Raw genomic sequence first — 12,635 nt, 5'->3', positions numbered from 1 at the left:
CATGGGCTGTTATGCGCATGGAATTTCACATTCTGTGCCCATCAGAATGAGCATGTTGTCGCCAGATATTGTAACACACACACATCAACCACTGTGGCACAGATGCTGAAGCACTACGTTGGGTATCCTGCAGTACATACACATCAAATAAAGCAGGCAGCAGTGCGGAGGTGCAAGGCCATTTAATTGCCATAAGAACCTAACACATGTTTGCATGTGCACTCTATTCGTTGATATCCTATTGTGAAGGCCAAAAGTCAATTAAACAACCTCAGGATTACTTTATATGCTCAGCTACAGAACGTCTGCACTCTGAGCACAGAAGGACACATTAAAAAAGAGAGAATGCACACAAGGAAAAATAAAAAATGAATAAACATGGCCACATGGCTGGCACACACACATGCAGGCAAACAAACAAATAAAAAAAGGACATGCTTGCTGCCCATTCAAAAATGTTTCGCAAGTTAGCATGACAAGAAATCCTTCTAAGAAAATGCAGCTGTCATGCAGTGCTTACTTCGACAACAATCCCAGCAACCTGGTCCATCTGTCCCGTGAGGTAGGCCGCATGGTCACATAACAATCGCAGCATGTCGCCCGCAACTTGCGCAATTGTGTGGTTGTGATGCTGCGCAGGAAACACATAGGTAATGCATATGATGAACAGCCCAACCTAGCACATGTGCATCACAAATTATGCTTTTACACAGGCAAAATTTAATAATGGCAAAACTTTGACAAAATTATCCTAATGGACTTATAACGCAAAAGAAATACCACTTCTTGTTCCAACCCTAATGCAATATTTGTATTCTGAAGAAGTTGCTTAACCTACATACTTGTGGTAAATATGTAGCTCTGCCTATACTTTCTGTAAAAAAAAAAACATCCTGAGCAAACCAGTGACAAGCATCACGAAAATAAAGCAATATGTTTTCAATATGTAGCTGTTCCTAATATAAGTAGTTTCAGGTTTGTGTGGACCACAGTATTTTGTTTTAATTACTAGCAGTTACCTACAGCAAAACAAAGCATAACCCAAGAGACAACTATGAAACATGTGTTAAGTGCACATACAATGCATATTCTCACACCTCTTTCCTTTCTTAAGGGGCGATCTGGTCCTAGACGAAAACATTAAAAAAAAATCTCTACTCATCTATTTATGGCGCTGAGAAACTTGTAGATATGTATATATCGAATGTCATTAAATGCATGTGCTTATTTCGAATATGAGGACCATTTTTGTTTATCCCACCTGGTTATAATTTTGTGCAAGCTTCCTTTATTAACGTTCCAGAAAATTTTGAGAAAAGTCAGTTCCTGAGATTTCGCTAAGCCAGTTATCAATAGCTTCTGCACGATTCAAGGAATTCAATAAGACCAGCCTTATTGCAGGAAGAAGAATTCCATAAAAACACTGTTTTGAGTGTCAACATTGAAGTCTCGCAACTCTTGTTCATACAAGAGCTTACTGAACTGCGCCGCCCAGCAAAAGCGAAAGTGCAGGAAAAAAGAAAGAAGGAAAAAAAAAAAAGAAAAGTGTGATTTCAATAAAGTAGGTTTAAATCACGCAGAAAGCATAACAGGTTAACTGAAATTTCTTCAAATTAAATGGGCATTGTAGCCTGTTAGAGTTTGAAATGTTGTAATTTCACTGTCATACTTAATAATGGCATGCAATTAAAAAAAAAAAAGAAGAAGAAGAAAATAGAAACGAATTAGTGAAAATTGAGCTTACCCTTATGGACAAAAGCAGGACTCCGATGGCTTCCCGAGCCTTGGGATGGCCTGTTTGGTGGGCAAGTTCCTCGTAGGCAAAGATCCCCAGGGAGCTTAAAGCTGTACACCTAGGATTCAACCACCAGAGACAAAAACACATCACTCATGCAGACACAAAACATGTTGTACGATTTAAAGGGAAGCTACAGCACGTATTTCCTATACAGCAGCCCCTAGCTTCTATTCAAATGTGCAAAATGCTAAAAAGCTCTCATCAGAAAACTGGCAAACTGATATGAATAAAATTTGCTGAATTTAAGAGAGAAAGCCAAAATTTTACCAATTGTAAGAAGCGACACCTTGATTTAGGGTCAAACTTTTGCAAAAATTCGCGAATATCAACAAATAAACAAAAGAAATTGAAGGACAATGCTTACAAGCCCATACCAGAAACTGGTATCACAATTCTGTTGATAGTACCTGCTACTAGTACATTGTCTATAGTAGCCAGGGGGCGGGCACATCCTTCGCTTACCTTGCCATTCCATCAGGGTCTGTCTTGCCTGCTTTCAGCAGCAAGTCTACAATAAGTTCCTGAAAATACAAAAGCACTTCACGTAAGTAGGTACTACAAATTGTTGGCAATGGCAAATAATATGATATTCAAGAAGATGATGTTTTTTGAACACGATTCAGGTGGAAATAAAAAGATACAGGCCTATGATTCCATCAAAGGAGCACAATCTACGGAAATTTTAACAGCAGAATATGAGCTTTTCCTTCAGATGAGAAAGGATACCGCAAACAATGCGGACCTAATTTTCACAACTCTCTCGAATGGCCTGCATTTTAAGAAAATTGGTCTCGCATGCAATATGCACTTCCACCACAATACTAGCATTTAGTGACATTTAGTACACCCCAATTATTGATAACATTAAGGTGTGGTCAAAATACAAAATATTGAACTCACGAATAAGAATTACTTTACAGCAATTGCTTCGTGTACATGGTTCGTGTACACCAAATAACCATGCCTCACCCATTCAAATGCACTTGCGTTCTAATACCAATAATGATCATTATCATCGCATGCACTTCCTTTTTTCGCTGACGACTGTGTGTTAGCTTTACTGACAGAAATGCAGCTTGCCCTGTGCGTTATTTATTGAAGCGCATTCAAAATATGATTATTGTTGGGTGACAAAAAATACTATTTTTCTGACTTAGTTAGCCAAGGTGCACAAGACCAAAGTGAAGGTCTGAATGGGCCTGCACAAAGAAGGAAACAGGAAACCGAGGGCACGGGATGGTGTGGCAAGCATTCAAAAGTACAAGAGAAAGTTGGGCAAGATTGCAATAGCAGAACATGTTGAAAAAAAGAGTCCATAACGTAAACACAAGTATTAGAACTACACGGGATGGCACTGACTTAATGGTCTGTTTATTGGAAAAACACGGAACATAAAAGCATCTTGGAAAATGCATGCACAGGTAGCAGAATACAAGAGAATCAGATGTGCAAGTCACCAGTGCTGCTGATATTACGAGGTGCCTATTGCAAGCTTTTTTTCATTGGCGTTTCTACAATCCATTTTAGGTCAATGGTTCTTTCTTAATTTGTTTTATGAGTGCATGCATTGTCCAAAGCGCATATAAGGAAACATTCTTTCATTTTGTCTATAAACCTTTACTTGTTAACATGAAAGATGAAAGATTTAGTGCAAACACATGTAGATGAGAACACAGAGAACTAAAGAAGTGCTCCAATTTTTTTTGGAAGTGTTGCTATCCTCCTGTGCACTGCATATACCGGTATGTCCAAGTCATTTTAGTGTCATGTTTAATATTTTTCATTACAGTATAACCTCATTCATATTGTCACGTAGTAGTGACGCTGAAGAAAACAGTCGTAAAACAGTGTACGACGAAACGGGTTGTTTATTGGGCGAACCTGTGCCCACAAAAGCAAGGTACACTCAAAGCACAACGATAGCGGCGAACACAGTCGGCGATCGTCGAAAATCTGATCAGCGGCGAAACGCGTCGGCGTTTATACCTGAGTCATCGAAGGTTCTAGATTAATCCCTGATGCCCGCGTGTCTTCCAGAAAGTTCTAGACAATTCGCGTCAGTCATGCAATCAGATAACAGAAGCGTCGGTGAAAACAGGCAATGGAAAGAAGCATCGATAATGTTCTAGAAACTTCCGATACAGGCGCGTCCTGCGCCGAGCGATAACGTTTAACATTTGTTAGCCGGTGGAAAGCGGCCACCGGTGAAAGATAAACATGTATACGTGTCAATACCCTCCCCTTAAAAAGCATCGTCCCGATGCTACAAACAAATGTGAAAGCGTATATAAACAAAACCACGCGTAATAAAGAGAAAAAAAAGTAACAAAGTACCTAAGTTCGTCAGCGGGCGTAGAAAGGTTTAAGACGCACCACATGGATGACTTCAGGTCGTGCCCGGCGACGCTGTGATTGCGAAATGCCGTCTGGCACGACCTCATAGTCCAGTGCGCCAATACGTCGGATAATCTTGTAGGGTCCGAAATAGCGACGCAACAGTTTCTCGCTAAGTCCTCGTCGGCGAATCGGAGTCCAGACCCAAACACGGTCGCCGGGCTGGTACTCGACGTAGCGTCGTCGTAGATTGTAGTGTCGGCTGTCGGTCCTCTGCTGGTTCTTGATGCGCAGGCGGGCGAGCTGTCGACCTTCTTCGGCACGCTGCAAATAAGTGGCAACGTCGAGATTTTCTTCGTCAGCGACGTCTGGTAGCATAGCGTCAAGCGTCGTTGCCGGGTTCCTTCCGTAGACCAGGTTGAACGGCGTCATGTGCGTCGTTTCTTGCACGGCCGTGTTGTATGCGAAGGTCACGTACGGAAGGATGGCATCCCACGTCTTGTGTTCGACGTCGACGTACATTGCCAGCATGTCGGCGATGGTCTTATTTAGGCGCTCGGTAAGGCCATTCGTCTGCGGGTGGTAGGCGGTGGTGCGGCGATGGCTTGTCTGGCTGTACCGCAGAATGGCTTGAGTTAGTTCTGCCGTAAAGGCCGTGCCTCTGTCGGTGATGAGGACTTCTGGGGCGCCGTGACGCAGGAGGATGTTCTCAACGAAGAATCGGGCTACCTCGGCGGCACTGCCTTTGGGCAAGGCTTTTGTTTCAGCGTAGCGGGTGAGGTAGTCCGTAGCGACGACGATCCATTTATTCCCGGACGTCGACGTCGGAAAAGGCCCCAGTAAGTCCATCCCGATCTGCTGGAACGGTCGGCGAGGTGGCTCGATTGGCTGTAGAAGTCCGGCTGGCCTTGTCGGCGGTGTTTTGCGTCGCTGACAGTCTCGGCATGTCCTTACGTAATGGGCGACGTCGGCAGAGAGGTGAGGCCAGTAGTATTTTTCTTGTATCCTCGCGAGAGTGCGTGAAAAACCGAGATGTCCAGCCGTTGGGTCGTCATGGAGAGCTTGCAGAACCTCTGAACGCAATGCTGAGGGTACCACGAGGAGGTAGTTGGCTCGGAGAGGCGAGAAGTTCTTCTTTAGGAGAATGTCGTTTTGCAAGAAAAACGACGCCAATCCTCGCCTGAACACCTTCGGCACAATGACGGTCTTGCCTTCCAGGTAGTCTACAAGGCTCCTTAGTTCCGGGTCGGCTCGTTGTTGTTCGGCGAATTCGTCGGCACTGATGGGTCCCAAGAAAGTGTCGTCATCCTGGTCGTCTTGTGGCGGCGGTTCGACGGGGGCGCGAGACAAACAATCGGCGTCAGAGTGCTTTCGCCCGGACTTGTAAACGACGGTGATGTCGAATGCTTGAAGTCTCAGGCTCCAGCGTGCGAGGCGACCTGAAGGATCCTTCAAGTTAGCTAGCCAACACAAGGCGTGGTGGTCGCTCACAACTTTAAAGGGCCTGCCATAGAGGTAGGGGCGAAACTTTGATGTAGCCCAGATGATGGCGAGGCACTCCTTTTCTGTTGTGGAATAATTTGCTTCCGCCTTCGATAGCGACCGGCTAGCGTAACTTACAACCCTTTCTAGTCCGTCAGTCCTCTGCACAAGCACGGCGCCGAGTCCTACGCTGCTTGCGTCGGTGTGGACTTCCGTATCGGCGTTTTCGTCGAAATGCGCAAGTATTGGCGGCGATTGCAGGCGTCGCTTCAGTTCTTCGAATGCTTCGACTTGCGGCGTCTCCCACTTGAACTCGACGTCGGCCTTCGTGAGATACGTCAGTGGCTCAGCGATCCGTGAGAAATTCTTGACGAAGCGCCTGTAATAGGCGCACAGTCCAAGAAACCTACGCACTGCCTTCTTGTCAGCGGGCGGAGGAAAGTTGGAGATGGCCGCAGTTTTCTGAGGGTCGGGGCGCACTCCAGACTTGTTGATGACGTGGCCCAAAAACAAGAGCTCCTCATATGCGAAGCGGCACTTTTCGGGCTTTAACGTGAGTCCGGAGGTTTTGATTGCTTGAAGAACTGTTTCAAGGCGCCGCAGGTGTTCTTCGAAGCTTGAGGCAAACACAACGACGTCGTCCAAATAGACGAGGCAAGTCTGCCACTTCAAGCCTGCCAGTACTGTATCCATGACGCGTTGGAAAGTCGCAGGTGCCGAGCAAAGACCAAACGGCATGACCTTGAACTCGAACAGTCCGTCTGGTGTTATAAAGGCAGTCTTCTCCCGGTCCCTCTGGTCGACTTCGATTTGCCAGTAGCCGGTTTTGAGGTCCATCGACGAAAAATACTTTGCGTTGTAGAGTCGATCCAAGGCGTCGTCAATCCGTGGGAGGGGGTATACGTCCTTCTTCGTGATCTTGTTGAGCCGACGATAATCGACGCAGAAACGTAGGGTTCCATCCTTCTTCTTCACTAACACCACGGGGGACGCCCACGGACTCTTGGACGGCTGGATGATGTCGTCGCGTAGCATTTCGTCGACTTGGTGCCTTATGGCTTCACGTTCGCGCGCCGAAACACGGTACGGGCTCTGACGGAGTGGGCGGACATTTTCGTCGGTGATGATGCGGTGCTTGGCGACAGGGGTTTGTCGAACTTTTGACGACGACGAGAAGCAGTCCTTGTATTGCAGGAGCAGAGCTTTTAGTTGTTCTTTCTTATGCCTGGGAAGGTTCTGATTGACGTCGAAAGTTGGCTCAGGTATTATAGTCGTCGTTGCAGGTGCACTGGAATCCGTGAAGGCGAAAGCACTGCTGGCTTGTACTATTTCGTCGATGTAGGCGACCGTGGTGCCTTTGTTAATGTGCTTATATTCGGGGCTGAAGTTCGTGAGCATCACCCTTGCTTTCCCTGCACGTAGCTCAGCTATGCCTCTAGCGACGCAAATTTCACGGTCGAGCAGTAAGTGATGATCGCCCTCGATGACGCCTTCCATGTCTGCAGGCACTTCGGTACCGACGGAAATCATTACGCTGGAGCGCGGCGGAACGGTGACTTGTTCTTCAAGCACATTCAAGGCATGGTAACTGATGATTGTATCCGGCGGTATCGCTTTGTGTGTTGAAAGCGTTATCGACTTGGACCTTAAGTCGATGTGGTCTTCTCGGGAAGAAGTCCGTATTCTGGCAAAAGTCCTTGCTGCCTACGGCTAGCTCGCTGGTCCTTGGCGACGTTGGTCTCGTCCTCCGGTTTCGGGCTTGGGTCGCGGCTTTGCGGGGGCGTCCGCTGCATGGACACAAAAGCACCTCCACCAGATGTCACGTAGTAGTGACGCTGAAGAAAACAGTCGTAAAACAGTGTACGACGAAACGGGTTGTTTATTGGGCGAACCTGTGCCCACAAAAGCAAGGTACACTCAAAGCACAACGATAGCGGCGAACACAGTCGGCGATCGTCGAAAATCTGATCAGCGGCGAAACGCGTCGGCGTTTATACCTGAGTCATCGAAGGTTCTAGATTAATCCCTGATGCCCGCGTGTCTTCCAGAAAGTTCTAGACAATTCGCGTCAGTCATGCAATCAGATAACAGAAGCGTCGGTGAAAACAGGCAATGGAAAGAAGCATCGATAATGTTCTAGAAACTTCCGATACAGGCGCGTCCTGCGCCGAGCGATAACGTTTAACATTTGTTAGCCGGTGGAAAGCGGCCACCGGTGAAAGATAAACATGTATACGTGTCAATATGTTTCTTAGGAAACCACGCGGAAAGAGTGCATGATCTGGGAAAACGTAGCATGAGAACAGTTACGGTAGCACCACATGCAAAAAGCTATTTTCACATAAAACTTTATTTGAAGTTGAAGAGAAAGGCAACAGACTTTTGAAAACACACTAGATGTAAACTATTGAAACAAACTATTGAGAAGACACGAAGTGAACATTTTCAGTGGAGACATGTGGTGGTCAAAATAGACGCTGCCAACGGCGATGCCGTCTGATGGTGCGTCATTGCAGTTTTTGGACATAACAACCATGAAGCCAAACGTAACAAATGGGAAGCTAATACTCAAGGCCCTATGAGAACTAAACGTTAGCAGAGCTTCAGAATGTAACAGGAATGCATCAATGAGGTTTGCAATGAATGAACTAGCCTCAAAAAGGCGTTCATGTTTATCCTGTGTAATTTTACTTCGCATGTTTGTCATCTTCAGTTTTCATACACAAACAAATGAAACTATTGTTACCTTTATGCTTGCAGCTGCTGCCTGTTGTGGAGGCTCCGATGGTGTGCACTGCAGCACCTGCAGCTCACTGTAGACGTTCGGGAAGCACACGAGGCTGCCCAGTAGCGTCACTGCTTCAACACGTGGCATCTGCAAGGAAAAAGAAAAAAAAAAACATTTCAGAGTGCGTACATGTGCATACTAATTTGAGGAACAGGCCGCTCTAAGCCATCATCATTAGATCAAATGAATTCTCTCAGCTAACGCATGACACATAACAAGTACATGTGCACACAGAACAGATACAGATGCACACAGCAAAAAAAAAAAAAAGTTTCACAAGGGGACTTTTGAGCAGCTGACCAAAAACGACATATTAGGAAACAGTGGCTTCTCAGCCAAACAGAGCAACATGGAAGGCTGGCCAGGATTTCATACCTTGAGCTAGCAAGACATTGTTCCTGTAGTTTTTTACTTTTTCTTTTTACTCGCTGCTGTTTTTCCAGTAGAATATCCAATAGTTTATTTTTTTCAATGTCTGCTTTCAGTTCATTGTCTCGTAAGTGGACATTTAGATTCCCATGTTTTTCCAATAAATGTTTAGTACTATGAGTGTAGCACACGCTGTGTGCATCTTGTGCTTTTTTATTGTCACTGTGCTGTTTATCAGCATGGGTAAGACAATAAGAGAGAGAGAATACAGGACAGGAAAAACATGAAGGCTAGCTAAATTAACTGTCCAGTTGTACATTGTACATAGTAAAGGTCAGAAAATGTAAGGACAAAATAAAATTAGGATACGAAAGAGAAAACTGCTAATCCCTGCAAGGTGAGATGTATTCACAGTACTTGCGGGATTATCATGCTGTCCCAAAATTTTCAAAACACACAGCAGTGTCTTCAAGGGGGGATGCGAGGCTAAAATCACTATTTTCGTTAGAAATATACACTTTCTAAATTTGTGTGTTGTGGATTTCTAAACACATTAGGCAGCTCCTTGCCATGTTTGCTTATTATCTGCGCAGTAGAAGAGAAGAAAATGAGCTTCTTTTAGTCAGCAGTTGCATGTGTTTTGGCATGTTTTGAGATCATTAAGTCAATTTTTCTCAGTTCGCACTTCTTGGCCAATTCACGCTTTCAGGAAAACTATTGTTTCGCAACTGCAAAGGTGAACACTGTTTGTAAGATTGTTTCTAGGCTGAAAATTTGTGAGGAAGGAGGCTACGGACATCTTGAATTTCTAAATTACTTCTATAAAAAAAAAAGTATAGATTTCTGGGTCACAGTAACAACAACAACAAAAAAATTAGTTTTGAAGTGATGTGGTTTCTACAGAAGAAGGCATAAAATTGCCAGCAGTTGCTTCTACCCTGCAATACAAAGCATTCAGAAAATATTTATTCACACAATTGTTATCGAGCTTTATAATTTTCAAAATGATAATTTTCCTGAGGTCACAAACTCATTTGCTTAATGGGACATGCATATCTTTCTTGGTAGTTGTTCTACGGTAATCAAATTTACTTTATGTTCTACTGACAAGAAAACAATGACTCATGCCGAATTTCGTTGAAGTTGGCAAATCAGTTCAAAAGCTGACCCTTCAGCCCGCATTCCCTGTTAAAGCCACGTCTACTGTTAAAGCCAATCCTACTCTCAAAACGGACACTTGTCACACTTGTCCAATCAGCTGTCACGCAGAAGCTGCATGATTGTGGCTACGCATTCACAGACACCATGTTTGGGGCTAACAGCCACTGCAATAAGAAAAGCAATATGAACTTCCGGGTGCCACTGTGACACAAGAAGACACAAGTGACACAAGAAGACGGAGTTGGTTTGAACCAGACTAAACAGAAAAAAAGAAGAAAGAGATACGATGTTATAGCAGCGCTACTATCAGCCAAAGCCAAGGGTGTGCCCGATGACGAAGAAAAAGCTGCTCTGCTGCGTCAAATAAATATGCCTGCAGTCACTAGCAACGGCGACTGCCACAAAGTTAACAGAGCGAAGCTGGAAGCTGAAGGAACTGGCATGGGCAAGCTCACTCACCCCTTTGATAGCACTGGAATTGACGACCGTGCTGGCACCGTGAATAAAGTTGAGCAGGAGCACAGTGTGGCCAGGGAGCCTGCTTGCAAAAAACTTGGTCCCGCAGTACTTGACAATGGCATTGATAACCTTCTGCAATAAAAACATAACATAATGATGGAGCAAGCTCCTGTGATGTCTCAATAGCAGTGACTTTGAAAGAGAAGCCCATTATTTGCGTTTCATTGTTGGCATAGCCACGCCAACACCAAAGAAGAAAGTTGATACTACACTTGTCAACGTTCGTGTTTCATATGTCACTGTTAGGACAGCAAGCCTAAATTTGCAGCCCATCTTATAATTTTTTCCTCTTCATGGCTTTTAAGCAGGTCCTAAGGCAGCCGATAAAGGGTGGAAAATATCAGAAGTGGGAGGCTCAAGCTACCCTAATAAGCACCCATGGTTTCGATCTGTCTCAGGATGTCTTTGTCAACATGCCCCATCAATACAATGCATCAAAATGAGGAAAAACACAGAAAGCTTCAGATATGCAAAGAAAGTGATACGAGTGAGTGGCGAAACTCTAGATTTGGATAAGACACTTATTTTATTTACAAATGTTGCTTGTCTCTTGCTCCTAAGAACTCGGGAGCTTAAGGACAATTATCATTACCGAAAGAACCAAACAAATGTTTTCTCGTGTGCCAGGAAGACTGCCGTGCAGCTTAGAAGAGAAGATGACACAGCAAGGATTACATAATTAGACAGAAGTAGAGCTCCAAGTCGGGCTAGTTGGTTGACATGCATGGTAAAATTTTTTAACTGCGCTAACACACACTGACAAGGACGAGGCAGACAAGACGTGCGCAGACTCGCAACTGAATGTTTAATGGGTGAAAATGGCATATATACAGAGAAGAATGAACACATCTAATTGGCAATCCAACCATGGATACGTTGACGTCACACAGTAGCATCTAAAAACGCCATCTCGCAATCAGCTAGTGACACCGAAGGTTCGCTAACACACCCACGTGTAGTTTTTATCTTAAATGCCTCAAACAGTTCCCTAGTACTACGGTCCCTATGACGGTACAAAATTCTAGTTTGTTTAAGAAGTGGGAAACTAAACAAGAAAACTTGCCTCCCACTTCTTAAACAAACTAGAATTTTGTACCGTCATAGGGACCGTAGTACTAGGGAACTGTTTGAGGCATTTAAGATAAAAACTACACGTGGGTGTGTTAGCGAACCTTCGGTGTCACTAGCTGATTGCGAGATGGCGTTTTTAGATGCTACTGTGTGACGTCAACGTATCCATGGTTGGATTGCCAATTAGATGTGTTCATTCTTCTCTGTATATATGCCATTTTCACCCATTAAACATTCAGTTGCGAGTCTGCGCACGTCTTGTCTGCCTCGTCCTTGTCAGTGTGTGTTAGCGCAGTTAAAAAATTTTACCATAATTAGACAGACAGTAGCCCATTAGGCACTAGCCACTCAATGGCCTTTGATTTATATGGTCATTGTAAGTCAGCATATGATAACAGCATGATGCTCGGGGTGGTCAGCATCCACCTTTGCCAACTGTCCAGGAGTACTATTGCAAGCTGAGCAAAGCGGGCACTTGCCTGGTCTTCTCCCAACAATCCTGCGTGAAGCACCCGGTAAAAGCGAGCGAGGTAGTCGAAGGAGAGGGGAATGTCGTGGCGCCTCACTGTCAGCCAACACAGAAGCCGCAACGCCAGCAGCTTTCCCTTCTCAAAGCCCTCGGGAAGACCTGTCGCCTGAAATGCACACAGATCACACAGCGACGTTTGCTAAGCAAGAGTGACTATGCAATGGCAGAATAGGTGAAAGCAATGGCTGAAATCTGGTGGAGTGCCAGACGCTACATTGCCGCAGCATTCATTATTTACAGCAGAAAAAATATTGAGTCAATGAACAGTAGGGACAGCATGAGCATTGTCTTCCAACTAAAGGTTTATTCAAAACATGACGATTCAATATTCCTGATCCCAAAAAGAAAAGAAAAAAAAAGAAAAAAAAAAAACAGACAGGAGGCAAGATGAGATTGTGAGTGAAGACTGGGATCAAAAACAAGGAGGAAAGAGTGTGACTAACCTCTGTGTGCTCAGACACAGGCTAGTCATGCTGAGATCTGTGCACACCAGTACTGCAATATTGTGTTGCCTCTAAGAAGGACTCAAACTATCAACCTGGTGGATTTCAGGTATAGTCTACTGTCAAACCTGGATATATCGA

General features: G+C 44.7%; 1 protein-coding gene across 3 annotated transcripts in view; it reads right to left on the bottom strand.

Moving 5' to 3' along the window:
* Positions 1–12,635, bottom strand: part of LOC119457690 (probable Rho GTPase-activating protein CG5521) — a 79,439-nt gene that overhangs the window by 26,863 nt on the left and 39,941 nt on the right. For all 3 annotated transcript variants that reach the window (XM_037719334.2, XM_049670323.1, XM_049670322.1), the window contains 6 exons: positions 12,002–12,157; positions 10,392–10,523; positions 8,361–8,489; positions 2,261–2,319; positions 1,745–1,853; positions 521–631 (listed from right to left, as the gene is read on the bottom strand). In XM_037719334.2, the coding sequence (XP_037575262.1) occupies positions 521–631; positions 1,745–1,853; positions 2,261–2,319; positions 8,361–8,489; positions 10,392–10,523; positions 12,002–12,157 (696 nt within the window). The remainder of the gene's footprint in view (positions 1–520; positions 632–1,744; positions 1,854–2,260; positions 2,320–8,360; positions 8,490–10,391; positions 10,524–12,001; positions 12,158–12,635) is intronic.

This window comes from Dermacentor silvarum, chromosome 7 (genome assembly GCF_013339745.2).
Source record: "Dermacentor silvarum isolate Dsil-2018 chromosome 7, BIME_Dsil_1.4, whole genome shotgun sequence".
Lineage (NCBI taxonomy): Eukaryota > Metazoa > Arthropoda > Arachnida > Ixodida > Ixodidae > Dermacentor > Dermacentor silvarum.
This window is presented reverse-complemented; position numbering and strand designations above follow the sequence as displayed.